The sequence below is a fragment of the Cryptomeria japonica genome, chromosome 2 (assembly GCF_030272615.1).
Source record: "Cryptomeria japonica chromosome 2, Sugi_1.0, whole genome shotgun sequence".
NCBI lineage: Eukaryota > Viridiplantae > Streptophyta > Pinopsida > Cupressales > Cupressaceae > Cryptomeria > Cryptomeria japonica.
Window position 1 is genome coordinate 579,849,575 of NC_081406.1, and position 17,799 is coordinate 579,867,373.

Consider the following 17,799-nt stretch of genomic DNA (forward strand, 5'->3'; position numbering starts at 1 on the left):
TTGTCACCCCCTCCCAATACATAGCCCGAATTAAAAGCCCTCCTATTTTCACCAAATATTAAATTTTTTCATAACCGGGATTAAAAACCCCCCTATTTTCATCGATTGACAATATATTACACCCTCATTTTTGGGATATTAAACCTCCCAATATGAATGTGCGTGATATAATATTGCCTAGCCAGTGAAGCCCCCGTGTTCCATTAATGCTTCACTTTGTATTGGTGTTGTGAGTAATCTCATTTTCACTCTACCCTTCTTTTCTTCATGTCCCCTACATTGTGTTGATGTAGCTAGTGATAAGACCATGTGCATCATCTTGGATCTCTACAAACTTGATGTACTTTCGTCCTTCAATTTTGATTTTGAATGTCCCATTTTTTCTCTATTCTTGTTTATATGCTCCTCTAGTTTTTCCTTGGCCAAATTGTCCATAAGTTCTCTATATGTGGTAAAACAAGTTGTGTTGCAGTCTTTTCAAGGCAATTCCAGTAGTGTGGCTACATATGAATCAATTTCTGTATTGCTAACTTTGTATGGAAGTTATTAAATCCAATAAATTATGTGTTGCAAACATGCAAATGATTTGCTGAGAAGAAAGTCTAAGCTTGAAAATCATGTAGATAAAATGCAATTGGGAGTTGGCAATCCTTAGTGACTCAGTATAGTCTTCCATCTCATTGAAATATATCCACATTTGTCAAAAATACTCAATTTCCTTCTAAATATACCTTGTGAAACCCTACTATTGCAACACATCTTCAAGAATGATACTAACTTCAAATCTTGATTCATATTGCCTTCTTTATATTCTTCATCATCTATACTAAACTTTTTAGAAGATAGTCAATAGATAGAACTAACCACGGGTGATCAAGCAATCATATTTAGACACATGGTGACTATATGAGAATGATTGTATATATAAGTGACATAAATAATCAGATAAGGTAAATTTATAAAGCAATATGGATATAAGGATACTATTAAAATTATGTATATAATAATGGATGTATATTTAAGAATATAAAATAGTTAAAATGATGAAATCAACCTAACATAAAATTATACTATTATATACATATATCAAAACATTTCCTTGCAATTAACACAAAACTAAATGAAAAATAGAATAAAACAGTTAATTTTAACATTACACTATTGTATAATAATATACAATTTATTGTTTAATCATCCTTGTTACGATTCTATTATGTAATTGGCAGCATATTCACTTGTATTCCTTTATCAATGGAATTATTACAGTTGTACCATACAATTGGCAGCATATTCACTTGTATTCCTGTATCAGTGGAATATGACAACTAATTTCAGCATCACACTATTCTAAGATCATTTTTTGTTTAATTTTCTAATATGATGTCTCATTTCCTTGTTAGAATTGCACCAATGTCTCATTTCCTTGTTACAGTTGCACCAAGCGACTGGCGGCTTATCTCCTCTTCTTGTATCGAATTTTGCATTGTAAGAGTCCCATACCATTAGAGGTCAAAGGAAAGAAACAAAAGAGGAAGTATTATATATGCTTCTGTAATTAACTGTTCTGTGTGTTCAAACCATTAAAGCTTCCCTTCTAACAATCTTCAATCTATTCTGTAATGGGGATGAAGATAGACAAGGTTTTAGCCATGAATGGTGGGCAAGGAGAAGGCAGCTATGCACAAAATTCATTGCATCAAGTAATTTCTATCCAATTCCTAACTGTATAGCACCTGAAGTTTGATTGTATTATAATAATTTGTGTTTGTGTTCTGTTACAGAGCGAATGTCTCCATTTCCTACAACCATTTTTGAAAGAATGCATTTCCAACATGAAGATTACTCCAGTTGAAAGATTTTGCATAGCAGATCTGGGGTGTTCGGCTGGACCCAATACACTTTTCATTGCAGAGTCAATCTCAAAGGTAATTCAAGATAAATGCATGGTGATGGGTTCTCCAGTACCAGAGTTGCAAGTATTCTTCTCAGATCTGCCCTCCAACGACTTCAATTTGCTTTTCCAAAGCTTACCACCTCCTCCCAAGGGAGACAAGGAAGAAGAAGAGGATGAAGATAGCAATGAGAAGAATGGTTGTAGAATTAAAACTAGATGTAACTACTTTGTTGCAGGTGTTGCAGGTTCCTTCTACAACCGTCTTTTCCCCAAAAATTCTCTTCACTTTGTTCACTCCTCTTTCAGTTTACACTGGCTTTCACAAGTAAGTTCATACCCTCTATGCCTTTTTATTCTTAAATTAAAAAACAATGAAGGTAGATTAGTGAATCAGTTGGTTAAAGCCTACGACAGTGTTGTAATTGGGTAGTTGAATTCAGATGAGTCGTTTGAATGAGTCAAATTTTAGAGTGCATTGCTTAAGTCAAAATTTAGAGTATTGTTTTTGTCAAAACTTAGTGTATTATTTAAGTCAAAATGTTATACAAACATTCAAAAACAGGTCCATGTAAGAAGTCAAAATCACCCTTGTAATTGGGTAGCTGAGTTTTGACAAGATGCCTAAATAACTCAAAGCTTAGACTGTTTTGTTTAAGTCAAAATGTTGTACAAACATTAAAAAACATGTCCATGTAAGAATTTGAAATCAGTATTGTAATTCGATAGTTGATTTTTTATGAGTCACCTAAATAACTCAAAGCTTAGAGTGTGTTGTTTAAGTCAAAATATTGTATAAACATTCAAAAACATGTCCATGTAAGAAGTCAAAATCAATGTTGTTATTGGGTAATTGATTTTCGATGAATCATCTAAATAGCTAAAAGCTTATAGTGTGTTGTTTAAGTCAAAATGTTGTGCAAACATTCAAATATTGATCCTCATAAGAAATGTAATTGGATAGTTAATTTCTTATCTTTGTCACCTAAATAAGTCAAAGCTTAGAGTGTGTCGTTTAAGTCAAAATGTTGGTACATAGATTAAAAAACAGGGCCTCCTAAGAAGGTGAAATCAGTGTTGTAATTGAATAGTTGATTTTCAATCATTCACCTAAATTAGTCAAGCTTAGTATATATTGTTTAAGTCAAAGTTTAGAATGTGTTGTTTAAGTCAAAATGTTGTACATACATTAAAAAACAGGTCCCTCCAGAAATTGAAGATAAGAAGTTGAAATCGTGGAATGGTGGGAGAGTGCATATATCAAAGGAAGGGCCGGTGGAAATTGGGGAGGCATATCTAGGTCAATTTAAAAAGGATGTCCATAATTTTTTGAGAGCCCGTTCAGATGAAGTGGTGAGAGGAGGTTGCATGTTTATATGTATAGGAGGGCGTCCTGATGCTTGTGACGATCCCAGAGACCAAGGCCCATCTAGGTTTACTCGAGATACTCTAAATGCTACCCTCAATGACATGGTCATACAGGTACCCAAATCTAATATAACTCTTGTCCAAGTGTTGTTGCCTTTCTAATGCTAGCATACATATTTTTAAAGGAATTTAGATAAAGTGCATTGAAAGATATCAAATTTGTTCACTATTCTATTAAAAAAACATTATATTATTATATTGTAATAAATTTAAATCATTATTATATTATGATATTGTAATTAATATAAATTATTATTAATATAAGGTTATATTATTATGTTTTGCTATATTCTTATTATTTTTTAACAATTCCATTAAACTCCTTACAAAAGCAAAAAAACTTTTAGTACTAAATTATTAAATAAAAAGGGGGGTAAAAATTTATTTAAACACAAGAAAGATACAAAAGAGTAGAATGCCCAACAAAGAGAGCACTACAAAACCTTGTCCCTATCCTCTAGTTGATCTAACACCTGAGACATATTAGGAGGTAATTGTCTCTTATCAACAATATGCCAACCCTCAACATGATCTGATGCCCATTTGGCTAAACAAAAAATATACAGTTGTTAACCAAATTCTTCATTTGAGTGATTCTTTATTTTCTGTTTCTTTCAAGCATATCCTTAGGGAGTGGAATGGTGTTGCCGATTGCCTGGCCAAATGGGCTTTTGAGCACATGGATAAGTGTCAATTACCCTTGGATTTGTCTCATCAGTTGGATCACTTAATGGATCTTGACAGGGTTGTTTGATGCCCTTGCTTTGTTATTCTTTAGTTTTGAAAAAAATTTAACCCCTCCTTTATTTCAATTATCATTATATTATCATATCATTGTATTTTTATTTTATATTTGTTCTTATCCTTGAAAAAAAGTGGATTTTATGTTGGACATTTTCAATTCTCTATAATTAATAATATTATTTTTATTAAATATTATTATACTACTATTATATTATATATTAACAATGTAGAAACATATTTTTGTGTTAATATATTGATTAAAGATATTAACGCATTAATCTTAATAAAAATAATAATTAAATGAATTTTTTTCATACATTTAAATGTCACAAACATATCAAATTTAACATTTTTAATTTTTATTAAAAAAAAATTGACACCACCCATATTTTGATTTTACAGGGAATGATAAAGGAGGAGGAAAGAGACTCATTCAACTTGCCTATTTATTCTCCCTCTCCAAAGGAGCTGAGAGCTCAAGTTGAGAAAGAAGGCTCATTCATTGTGAAAAAGATTGAGTCTTTATTTGGATTGGGTTATGAAGGAGTAATTAACAAGGACATAAGCAATCGTGAGGCTTAGGGAAGGAGGTCTGCTAATCACTGTAGAGCTGGTTTGGAAAGGCTCATTTCGGCTTCTTTTAGAGATGAAGTTGTGGCTCCGTTATTTAAGAGTTTTGCAGGGAGAATTGCAGAAAATCCAATGTCACTCTCCATTCCTGAGGGAAGTGAGTTATTAGTTGTTCTTGAAAGAAAATAGTTCAACTTCCATGCAATGGGATTGGAATAAAAGGGAATTCTATTGCTATGTTTCAATCTTTTCCTTATTAAAGTTTAGCTTCTGTTGAAGTTTCTATGTTGTGACGAACAATTTATTCACACAATATCGTTATGTTTTCTAGGAGTTGTAGGTTAAGGAGATGAGTAAACTTATCAGGTTATGAGATAATGGTGAATGCGAGGTCTTAAAGCTTAATGTTTTAATTTCAATTGATTCTCTTTCAAATATTATATCTTGATATTTGTGGATATTTAAGATCCGTGTCATCTTATTTGAGAGTTGGTAGTATCCATCTAAAACAATCCATATGAATTGTGAGTCATACAAATTTCAAGATGAATGAGTAAAAAACGAGTAACATATTAATTGATCTATAAATGAATGTAACAATAAAATGGAGCCGTCTATTCTTCATACAAAACAACATCTGATAAAAAACATGAAATCTTCAACACAACGGATTTTTACGTGATTTCTACTGGTTCGATCCTTTTTATCTGTCTTCTCAATGTTGTAAAAATATAAAATATTTGATGAAAAATAATTGTATAATACAGCTTTGTGTTTTTTTATCAAGTGCTGTTTTGTATGAAGAATAATAAAATAGTTCACTTATACTAATTGTCCTCTACACCCAAATTTTTTTTTGAAAACTATCTATTATACATATACAATGTAATCAAACATAAATTATAAATAATGTTTTAGAATCTTTTAAAATTATGAAATATACAATTTATTGTTTTTACAATTGTACCATGCGACTGGTTTGCATAGTAAGAGAGTCCAATACCATTAAATTTGAGGTCTTTTGTTATTAATTGTTTTGTGTGTTCAAACCATTAAGGCTTCCTTGTAACAATGTTGAATCTATTCTGCAATGGATGGAGAAACATTTATGATTATACCGTTAAAGAAATATTGATAACAAACAACAATACATCATTTGTATTGATTCATAAGTACTACAAAAACAGATACATAACTCTAAGAGTTCTTCAAATATCACATATCTGCACACAATAGATAATAGCTCCAATGAGCACTTATTTATAGTTTTTTGTGAGGCGGATTACATTGGTAAATTTGTTGATCACTAGAGAATGTCGGCTGAGGAATAGGTAAGAATAGGATTATCATCTGCAATAAATGCTGGAGACACAGTCAAATCAACATTAAACAGATTCCATGATGAACAAAGGCGGTTAAGAAATCGGTGAAGCATGTCAGTTGCTCTGTGAGTTGGTGGGAGAAATTGATTTCAACAATGGAGATGAAAATTGAAAAGGTTTTGGCCATGGCGGGCAAGGCGAGGACAAGGCAGTTATGCACAAAATTCATTGCATTTAAGTAACATATAAGTCTAGAGAATGTCAGTCAATTTTGAATGTTTAACATTTTTAAATTTCGAAATCTAAACTTAATGTGATTTAAACCAATACAATAATTTTTCAATTCTTGAAGTTTGATAGTATTATAATTTGTTTTTATGTAAGTTACAGGGCGAGTGTCTCCATTTTTCAGAACCATTTCTGAACGAGTGTATTTCCAGCATGAAGATTACTCCAATTGAAAGGTTTTGCATAGCAGATCTGGGTTGTTCTGCTGGACCCAACACACTTTTCATTGCAGGGGCAATCTCAAAGGCAATTCAAGAGAAATGCATGGCGATGGGTTCTCCAATGCCAGAGTTGCAAGTATTCTTCTCAGATCTGCCCTCCAACGACTTCAATTTTCTTTTCCAAAGCTTACCCCTGCCTCCCAATGTGGAAGAGAAAGAAGAAGAAGAGGGAGAAGATATTGATAACAAGAATAGTACAGAAATAACTAGATGTAACTACTTTGCAGCAGGTGTTGCAGGGTCCTTCTACAACCGTCTTTTACCAAAAAGTCTCTCCACTTTGTTCACTCCTCGTTCAGTTTACACTGGCTTTCACAAGTAAGTTGAGATCCTCTCTATTTTTAACTCTTAAATTAAGAAGCAACGAAGGGTTAAAGTCTCCAACTGTCCTTAAATCATTTAAATATATTAAAGTTTAGAGTGTTCTGTTAAAGTAAAAATGTTGTACAAACATTAAAAAATGAGTCTTCATTATAAGATATCAAAATTGGTAATTGATTTCTGCGGATCACTTGCTTATATAGATCAAAGTTTAGAATGTGTTATTTAATTAAAATTTAGAATGTGTTGTTTAAGTCAAAACGTTATACTGCTCCAAACAGATCCCTCGACAAATCAAAGATAAGAAGTCGAAATAATGGAATGGTGGGAGAGTGCATATATCAAAGGAAGGGCCAGTGGAAACAGGGCAGGCATATCTAGGCCAATTTGAGAAAGATTTCCACAGCTTCCTGAGAGCCCGTTCGAGAGAAGTGGTGGGAGGAGGTTGTATGTCTCTAACTATAGCAGGGCGTCCTGATGCTTGTGATGATCCCAGAGACCAAGGCCCGCTTAAGTTAGTTTGGGATACTCTGAATTCTGCCTTCAATGACAGGGTCACTCAGGTACCCCAAACTAATATAACTTCAGTTCAACTGCTGTTACATTTCTAAAATAAACATCTTCTGGGTAGTCCAGAAATATCTAAGTGTTTATAACCTTTCCTTTTGATTTGACAGGGAGTTATAAAAGGAGGAATTATAAAAGGTTATAAACGAGCAATTAAGGAGGAGATAAGCAATCGTGAGGCTTTGGGAAGGAGGTCTGCCAATCACTGTAGAGCTATTTTAGAAGGGCTGATTTCGGCTTCTTTTGGAGAAGAAGTTGTTGCTCCGCTATTAGAGAGTTTTGCAGGGAGAATTGCAGAAAACCCAGTGTCACTCTCCAGTAGCGAAGGAAGCGAGTTATTAGTTGTTCTTGAAAGAAAATAGTTTAAGTTCCATGTAATTGGATTGGAATGAAAGGGAATCGTATTGCTATGTTTCAATCATTTCCTTTAAAAAAGTTTAGTTTCTGTTTAAGATTCTTGATTGTGACGAACAATTTATTCACACAATATCATAAAGTTTACGTTTTGTGGATGTTTCAACTGATATATATACTGTTTTATGTGTTTGTGTATTTTTAAGAGTTGTAGGTTAAGGAGATAAGTAAATTAGTCAGATCTTAAATTTATGTAAGGTCTTAAAGATTGATGTTTTCAAATTTTATCTTGATATTTGTGGATTATTAAGGTTCGTGTCATCTTATTTGAGAGTTGGCTATATCTATTCATAACAATTGATATGAATTGTGAGCCATATAGATTCCAAGATGGGCATACAAATTAGAATGAGCGAAAACCAAGCAAAATACTAATTAGTATAAATGAGTGGAACAATAAAATAGTTCACTTATACTAATTGTCCTCTACATCCAAAAACTTATGTAAGACCTCATTTATTTTTTATTTATTTTTCAATAAAGGGTCAAAATCAGAATATTTATTAAATATTATAAAAAATAACCATCACAGAGTTTTGGGAAAAAACAGACAAAACAATGGAGCCTGCTATATAATACTCCCCTAGAAGTTCAAAGTATCAAGCATATAATCAAAGCCTTTCCGATAATCTGCCAAAAAAACAATCGATAAAGAAAAACGAAAACCGAGAACAAGTTTATGGACAATGAAAACATAGATTTTCCTTGCCTCAACCCACATTAGAGAGCCTTGAACCTTGAATATCTGCAAATGCTTTCTGTTGAACATTTTCAATGGCCTCTAATAGTCGCTCCACCTGTTCTAGACTCAGTTCCTCTTCATCATCACTCGAATTCGACTGCCCAAACTGTCTAAGCATTCATCATATATGTATTTCCAAACTCATGCTTAATCTTCATTCACATCATCACCTCCTATAGCTCTTTTTGCCCAACCCTTCTCAGTGAGCCCCATTAATCTCTTAAAAAAAGTCGATCCCCTTTTAATCTCCAATTCCCTTGCATCTAAGCTTTGTTGATTCCATATAGTGAGAACTGGAAACCGTGGCACCTCCCCTATTCTAGTTTTAACAACAAATTACTACCCTGGCACCGTGATAGTGAGTCTTTCATCCACCGGGAGCAAAACTCTGTCCAAATCACCTATTAAATATCTTTGAAGATGTAATGACACGATTCCTCTGCTACCACCTTCTTTTCACCCATTAAATAGCTTTGAAGATGTAATGACACAATTCCTCTGCTACCACCTTCTTTTCACCCATGGTTATCGCTATGGCTAAAACATTGCTGGAATATCCATGTTGACGGTGATCGACATGGAGAAATTCTAGACCCAAGACATATTTCACTGCATGCATAAACAACCTATGCGAATAATTAAGCACTTCACCCAGACGCTTCTGAGTTATTTCTCCTAGGAAACCCATTTTCCTCTTACTGGCCACTAGTCTAGTTGGAGAATCCACGAAGATAGAAAGGAATGCTTGTAGAGAACAACAAAGAAATTTGGAGAGAAATGCTTGCAGAAGGCAGAGAAGGATATGAATGCTAGACATTCCCAAAAAAATACTCTTAATGTCACCCTTATTTTGTCAACTTCTCGAGAGAATTCTATCATTAATGCTATCAATAACTCCACACGCTGCAGTATCCATTCAAATCTCTGGTTTAACCGGTCGTATCCAACTTTTCCTATTAAAATCAACTCTGAAACCACCACCCGTCCTCTTCCACTCAAACCCATTCAAACTCAAATACACAACGATCATGCCACCATGGATATAACTGTATAGCTAACAATCCATGACATTGAGTGACTAAACTACATCCCTGCCAAAGGGTAGTGTTATTAATTACAGTTGCATCAACCAAAAACTCTAATGTCACCCTAGAGAGTTTTGCCACCACATTCAAATTCAAATTCTCATATCTTAATAGCCATTGTCCAACCTTTTCCTTTAACCATTAATTCTTACTCCTCTTATTTTCTTTCTCTAAATATCCTCATTTACTCAATATTGGGTTAATTCTTCCTCCTCTTAAAGACTTCTTTCAAACCTTCAATTGCTTTATTGGCCGAGATGTCTGCTTCTTTATTTCGTTCACAATTTATGTGATTAACTGTGTATTCTTTAAAGTGTTTTAGCAAAGCTAAAACTGTCTCTTACAATGCTTTCAATTTCTAGTTGAATATGAATCCTATCCTCACAACATTAATCACTAAAGTTGAATCATCTTCAATCTCTACTTTGTCAATATCCATTTCTTTACATAAAAGAAGCCCAAGCTTCAAAGCATTGAACTCTGCAATGTTATTAGTATTCTCCTATAGAGGACTAGATAACCATTATACATCTACAATGTAATTAAATATTTATTATTAATAATGTTTTGGATCTTCCATGAAACACAATTTTATTTCGAAATTGGTAGTTTAAATATGATGCTATTTAAATCTAGCCATTTCGTATTTGGTGTACCTAATATAAACGTCAAAGTAGGGTAATTAACTTGGATGATTATTGTAGACGTCTAAAAATGGTCAATGCTTGTGGAATCATACTTTAACATTTGCGCATTGCCTTATTTTAGGGTTTTTGCGTCGCATTAACATTTCTCCTATGTCACGCACTTGGTCTTTATCATTTGCGAGCATCGAGTCCTTCTTCTCCATTCTTCATTTATCTCGCTCTTGAATTTGGTCTTGTCGATAACAATCTTCAGTCATGATTTTGGTCAATCTTATCTTGTCGTATCAATGTACAAGCTCATTTGTCATCATTTTGGACATCGTCAATCCTAATTAGGGTTTTGTCCTCTTTTCAATCTTATCATCATGCGATCGATTTGTCATCAATCGTTGTCATTTTCAATCTTGTCATCTTGCGATCGATTTGTCATCGATCATGATCATTTTCAATCTTGTCGTTTTGCAATCTATTTTGTCATCGATCATTGTCGTTTTTTGTCATTTTGCGATCGATTTGACATCGATCGTTGTCCTTCTTAATCATGTCAATTTGGATCAATTAGTCATTATTCCTCATCAATTGGTGCATTCATCAATCAAATCATTTATCAAGTCAGAATCATGATCAAATTGAATCGACATCAATTATCTTTTGTCAAGACCTAATTGTCATCCTTGCATTTCTAATTCATCTTTTAGGGTTTCATGATTTTATTCATTTAACCCTATTTGTCATTTCTCCCTCTAGGTTAAATAATTTATTTATTTATCCTAGGTCTTCGTGTCACGATTAAATGTTTAATTTAATTGGCTAACTAATTATTCCTCTTTTTGTGAATTAATTAATAAATGACAAATTATTAATTGATTTACCTAATTTTTCATCAATTTCTAAATTCCCTCTTTGTGAATTGATTAATAAATGAAAAATTATTAATTAATTCACTAAATTCCTATTTTCCTCATTTTCTAATTTCCTAATTCCTATTTTCCAATTTTCTAATTTTCCTAATTTCTAATTCAATTTCCTCCTATTTTTCTCCTAATTTCATGGGAATGACATTTCAATTTGTCATAATTGACAATCAATCAATTTTGACATAGAAATTTGTCATAGTTTTGTCATAAATTATCAATCAATCAATTTTGCATAGAAAGTGCAAATTTGTCATAATTGACATTCTTGATTTGCAATTTCCATTTGAATCCCTTCATGCTAATTTGATCATCTCTCCAATTTGTCTATAAATTGGATGAATTTCTTCAATCAAGACTAATCACATTATCGAATGAATCACATTATCGAACTAATCACTTTTTTGAATCACATTATCGAACGAATCACTTTGTCGAATCAATCACGCTTCGAGTATTCTTGCGCTACTATCTTGTCTACTTGCTTTCATCTCATGTGTATGCACTTGTAGGTGAGATCCACAACAAAGCTATTTGAAGAAGAAAGAAGAACAATGGAGCCACATGAAGGAGACATTCAAGTCTGCATTTGGTTTGCTTAAGTTTTCGATCTTGAATATCTTGTTTTCATATCTCTATTGGATGTAATTAGGATTGATCATTGCATTTGAGCTTTTGTGATTGAGCTATGACTAATATTGAATTGCTTGTGATGATTTCTGAATTCCTATGCTACAATTATATTAAAATGTTGTTAACGTCTTGTTTAAAATCATCATATATTGCAAAGGGATAAATTAAAGCGCATCAAATGGTTAGGAAGCTTGCTACTAGCAAGTCTTATAGTCACTAAGAAGCAAGTGTTGTGAGGTTATCGTACAACTATTCTTGACAAAAATGAAATGAATGGAATATGATATCTCATAAGATATAAAGAATATTCATGCATTTTAACTTCATTATTATAGAATTGTTTGGAACTTGCCATATCAATAGAGAAGAAAGAGTGAATAGCATTTCAAATAGGCTTACTTGTAGCTAACATTACTAGGATAATAATATATAATATAGTATTCCCAAGCATAATATAGAGATCTTTTATAGCTAATAATAGTGAGGAGCTTGAAATACAAGATCACAATGAAGTACTACTACAACACAAAGGACTCAACCACGTGTTTCAAATTGATCTCTAAATATAAGAGAATTGGAATCAAATAACATAGGTCATATGAGATAGGCTCAAGATGGTATTGTATGTAGTATGGCTCATTAGAACAAGATATTGTAGTGTAGTAGACTAAAATTGAAGAGCATAACGAACATTGTAGTGTATAAATAGAACATGTTAAGAATTCTTAATAGAAAAAATGCCAAGAAAGGACAATCATGGAAAATAGTATTGGCAAATAACACATAGCTATTGTTGGCATGAGTTTCCCACAATCTATAGAGTATTGTTATGTAGTCATTTTGGACAAATTGTGTATGTACTTAGCAATTCATCATCAGGAAGAGGAAAGTGTTAGCATGAGTTTTACATAGTCCATGGAGTGTTGTCATGTAGTGCTTTTTGATAAACTGTGTATGAATTTTTGAATCGATGTTTCAAATTTAATGGAGAAGGTGTGGGTGTGGTGTTAGGGTTTCGGGAGGACATTGCATGGTAGGGGAGACTACAGAGGACGACGACGAAAATGAAGATGATGATGATGGGAGGCGGTTGGCAGCCTATTTGGGGTGGACCCTATCGGGGTTTGAAAGGTTGTGGCCTACGTGGCCCCTACTTTCCCTCCCCTCCTTTCTCATGGCTACCTATAAGTTAATCTATGAGGATCATTTCCAAGTTGGATGGGAAGCTTGGTGCTACTTGAGCCCAGGAGGGGTGTTTTGCGGGGTGATCGTTGGTGCTCTAGCTCAAGAAGGGAAGTTTTATGTTATCTGGGCCTAAGTGGATCAGTAGATCCCCTTCTCTGTCTCTACCCTTTCATGTAGCTCCTGTGTGTGTGGTTTCAGTGTGGGCCTTTGGGTTTGTTGTGATGAATAATGATGAACAGTAAGTGCTCAATAGATACTGAGAGGGAGGGGTGAATCAGTATAGACAACAATTTCTCTAAACCACTTTGACTGTAAAGATTGCACAAACTGGTAAATAGTGTCACCAATGTAAAACAGTGCACTACCGGTAAAACATAGTGAGACTGTGAAACACATAAACCAGTAACACTTAGATCTTCACAAAACCTCCACTGGATCAACATGCATTGCCACTTAACAGTAAACACTAATCATCACATGAAAAAGCATCACACATGACACATTGATTTTTCACATGGAAACCGAACTGGGAAAAACCACGATGGGGGTGAATACCCACAAGTTGTTCTTTGAACTCTTCTAAAGTCTACTCTATTAGGAGCCTAGTCCGGTTAAGGACTTTACAATAGGTTCTGCTAGGAACCGATCCTACTAGGGATCACCCGGTTAAGGGATGGCTAAATACCCGGTCAAAGGTTAGAACCTTGTTAAAGGTTACCTCGCAAGAGGAATTGAAGAACTCAATGATTTTGAGTCACCTTGTTAGAGGATTTACACAAAGCCTGTTAAAGCATCCCGGTTAAGGGATTTTCCAACTACTGAAATGGTTAGAAGTCAACAGGTAATACATTGATCTGATAACAACACTCAATTCCAAGGCAGATCCACTTTAGTTCCTTTGCTTCTATAATCATACTCTGCAGGTACCAACACACTTCTCAAGTCTGGCAAGAATCAAGTATCTCTTCACTTGGATACACACATAACATTTTCCAACAATTTCACAATGCAAATCATCATCAACCTTATAGGAAACAGATAGGTCGGTAGCATAAACCCTAAACCCTAAACATTTAGGTTATCAATACAGTTAGTCCAATCCTGACCGTTCAAACACATTGCATTGAATAAAATAGTCTTGAACAAATCTCACGACGTTCTCCATCGTTCGTTCTATTCCACTTCTGGAAGCTAATAACCCATCATGCGTTCTCCACTATTTACTGAGACTTTGCACATTCTTGAGGTAGATAAGATCAATCTTCTTCATGCAAGATCCTCAAGGAAATCCTTCACGCACACAAGGCTGACGTGGAAACATGATATGATCTTCATTTCAATGCTAACCCATCACAGGATGTCATCGGTCGAATCACATAGACTTGAAATGCATCAACCGAAAACCTTGAAGCTGAGACTACCAACTGGTAGTCATACCAAATGAAACCTCAATACAAAAATTTCCACATACTGGTTCACATTCCAACATACAGGTTCACTTGAACAAACATATCGCTTCACTTTTTCACATATACCAGTTCACATCATCATACCGGTTCTCTTGCCAGTTTGCTTACTTCAATATACTAGTTCATACTTCAGCATATTGACATCAATGACAACATACAATATGATCATGTCATCACACTTTGCACATATGCCAACAATCTCCCCCTTTGGCATTAATGGCAATATATAAAGATATCTCTCTGCTTCACATCTTCTCCTTAATACTGCAGATATCTTCTCTGCTTCACATCTTCTCCCCCTTTGACAACAATGCCAAAGTGGAGGCACAGATAGGTATGTTCCACTATGTTTCTCCCCCCGAGGAGTAGCATCCTTCAACACACCAATCCTAAAAAGATTTGATAATGCAATACCTAACTGATGTGGAGCACATACCTTTAGTTCACCTCTTGAAGGGGCAGCACCCCTAATTCACCTCTTAAATAGGTAAATGTAGCCTTTGGTAGAGGCTTGGTGAATATGTCTGCTAATTGCTCCTTACTGGAAATATGTTCCAATACAACCTCTTTGTTCTGAACTTTCTCCCTCAAGAAATGATACTTTAGCTCGAAGTGCTTAATTCTAGCATGCAATACCGGATTCTTGAAAATATTAATTGCACTTGTGTTATCAAAAAATATGCTCACTGGTTCAAATACAGGGACTTTGAAACCACTTAGTACATGCTTCATCCAAATTGTCTGAGTACAGTTCATAAATGTTGCTACATATTTTGCTTATGTTGTAGACTGAGAGATACAACTCTACTTCTTACTCATCCATGAGACTAGTCTACCACCAAGAAAGAATGCACCACTGGTTGTGCTCTTCCAGTCATCCACATTACCAGCCCAATTGGCATATGTAAACACTTTGAGGTTGAAATCATTACTATATGGATACCACAATCCATAGTCTATAGTTCCCTTCAGATATCTAAGAATCCGCTTGACTACTACCAAGTGGGATTCTCTTGGACTTTTCTGGAAACATGCAGTAATGTCCACTGCATGTGCAATGTCTGGTCTATTGTGTACTACATAGTGCAACTTACCAATCATTGGTCGGTATTCTTTCTCATTTACCAAAGCTTAGTCATCTTCTTTTGACAATTTACAACCGGTCACCATCGGTGTACCAACCAGTTTGTTGCTTCCATGCCAAAGATCTTCAACACCTCTTTGACATACTTGGACTAAGTGATAAAGATACCATCTTTCATTTGTTGTATCTGTAGTCCAATGAAGAACTTAATCTTTCTGATTAGTGACATCTCAAATTCCTTCTTCAGCTCATCTGCAAAATCATGACTCATCTTGTCATCTCCACCAAAAATTATGTCATCAACAAATACTTCACAGATTAGAATCTAATCTCCTTCTAACTTCAGATAGATATTGCTATCTTCACTTGTTCTTTCAAATCCAATCTTCACAAGATGGGAGTGTAAACATTCATACCATGCTCTAGGTGCCTGCTTCAATCCATACAAGGCTTTGTGTAGCCTACACACCATATCACTATCTTCTGATAAGGCAAACCCATCTGGTTTCTCTATATACACTTCCTCTTCAAGTATTCCATTCAGGAATGTAGATTTTACATCCATCTGATACACTTTGAATCACTTGAAGGCTGCGTATGCAAGAAGCATTTGAACTCCTTCCAATCTAGCTACTAGAGCAAAGGTTTCTCCATAGTCTTCTCCTTCTTCTTGAGCATATCCCCTACATACGATTCTAGCTTTGTTTCTTACCATTGTGCCATCTTCATTCATCTTGTTTCTAAAAACCCATTTGGTGCCAATAAAATTTTTATGCTCAAGTCTAGGTACCAAAGACCATGTACCATTCTTTTCTATTTGGTCAAGTTCCTCTTCCATAGCCTTGATCCAGTCTTCATCTTTATGTGCCTCTTTAAATGTTTTAGGCTCAAATTCAGAGATCATGCAAGAATTTTCTCCGACCTTTCTTCTTGTAAGAATTCTTGCATCCTTATCTCCTATGATCTGCTTTGGATCATGATTTAGCTTTACATACCTAGGAATGATCTTAACTGTTTCCTCTTGCTTTTCCTCTTTATCCTCATCTTCATCAGCATCAACATCTATCGGTGTAGGAGTACTATTATTGGTACTAGATTGTTTTGCAACCAGTTCCCAAAAGGTTACAACTGGTTCATCTACCACTTGCTCACTGCCAGTTTCCTCAGGTTTCTTAGAGGTTTCATCAACTCTAACACTGATACTTTCAACTATTCTCTGAGTCCTATTGTTAAAACACTTGAGAGCTTTGCTCTTGGTGGAATATCTTAAGAATATTCCCTCATCACATTTTGCTTCAAACTTGCTCTGGTGTTCACTCCTCTTGATATAACATTTGCTACCAAACACTCTAAAGTAGCTTACTACAAGAGTCTTACCGGTCTAATACTCATAAGGTGTTTTATCCTTACCTTTCTTGATGAGTACCCGGTTCATAGTGTAGACTGCAGTGCTCACCACTTCTCTCCAAAAGGTGTGAGCAACCTTCCCTTGAATCAGCATTGTTCTGGATGCTTCAACTATAGTTCGGTTATTTCTTTCTGCTAGGCTATTCTGCTGTGGAGTCCGAGGGGTAGACAGTTGCCTCTTGATGCCATTTTCTTCACAGTACTTATTGAATTCTCTAGAGGTGAACTCACCTCCTTGATCGGTTCTAAGGCATTTGATCCTCTTACCACTTTCCTTTTCAACTAGTGCTCTGAAGGCTTTAAACTTTCCAAAAGCTTCAGACTTGTCTTTCAAGAATGTGACCCACATCATTCTTCAGAAATCATCAGTAAGATTCATAAAGTACCTATCTCCTTGAAAACTCCTAGTTTTCATAGGACCACACAAATCAGTATGCACAAGATCAAGTAAATTTTCTGTTGTGAAAGATTTACCTTTGAAGGTTGAGGAAGACATTTTCCCTAGTTGACATTCTTTGCATAGAGGATTCTCCGGTTTGTTCAGAACAGGCAATCCTCTAATTGCCTTGATCTTACTGGCCTTCACAATATTATCAAAATTTACATGGCAAAGTATCCTATTCCATATCCAACTGTCATCAAACTTAGCCATTAGACATTGACTGATATTTGCATTCAACTAAAATAAGTTACCTTTGGTCTGCATACCAGTGGCCATCAGTTCACCACTCTTTCCTTTTATTTTGCACACTCCATCTTTTAATTCCAAAGTGAGTCCATTATCATTCAGCTAAGCAACACTCAGAAGGTTATGCCTGAGACCTTCTACCCAATACACATTATCAGCACTGCTTTTTCCATTTAGAG

At 34.7% G+C, this 17,799-nt stretch overlaps 1 protein-coding gene and 1 pseudogene across 1 annotated transcript; both read left to right on the forward strand.

Moving 5' to 3' along the window:
* The first annotated feature begins 1,625 nt into the window (after positions 1 to 1,625).
* Positions 1,626 to 4,645, forward strand: LOC131051788 (probable methyltransferase TCM_000168). Its single transcript, XM_057986393.2, has 4 exons — positions 1,626 to 1,700; positions 1,782 to 2,219; positions 3,092 to 3,373; positions 4,466 to 4,645. Exons 1-4 carry the CDS (start codon positions 1,626 to 1,628, stop codon positions 4,643 to 4,645), a joined length of 975 nt encoding a protein of 324 aa, XP_057842376.2.
* Positions 4,646 to 6,110: 1,465 nt separating this feature from the next.
* LOC131051795 (probable methyltransferase TCM_000168) lies at positions 6,111 to 7,714 on the forward strand (annotated as a pseudogene).
* The last annotated feature ends 10,085 nt before the right edge of the window (positions 7,715 to 17,799 follow it).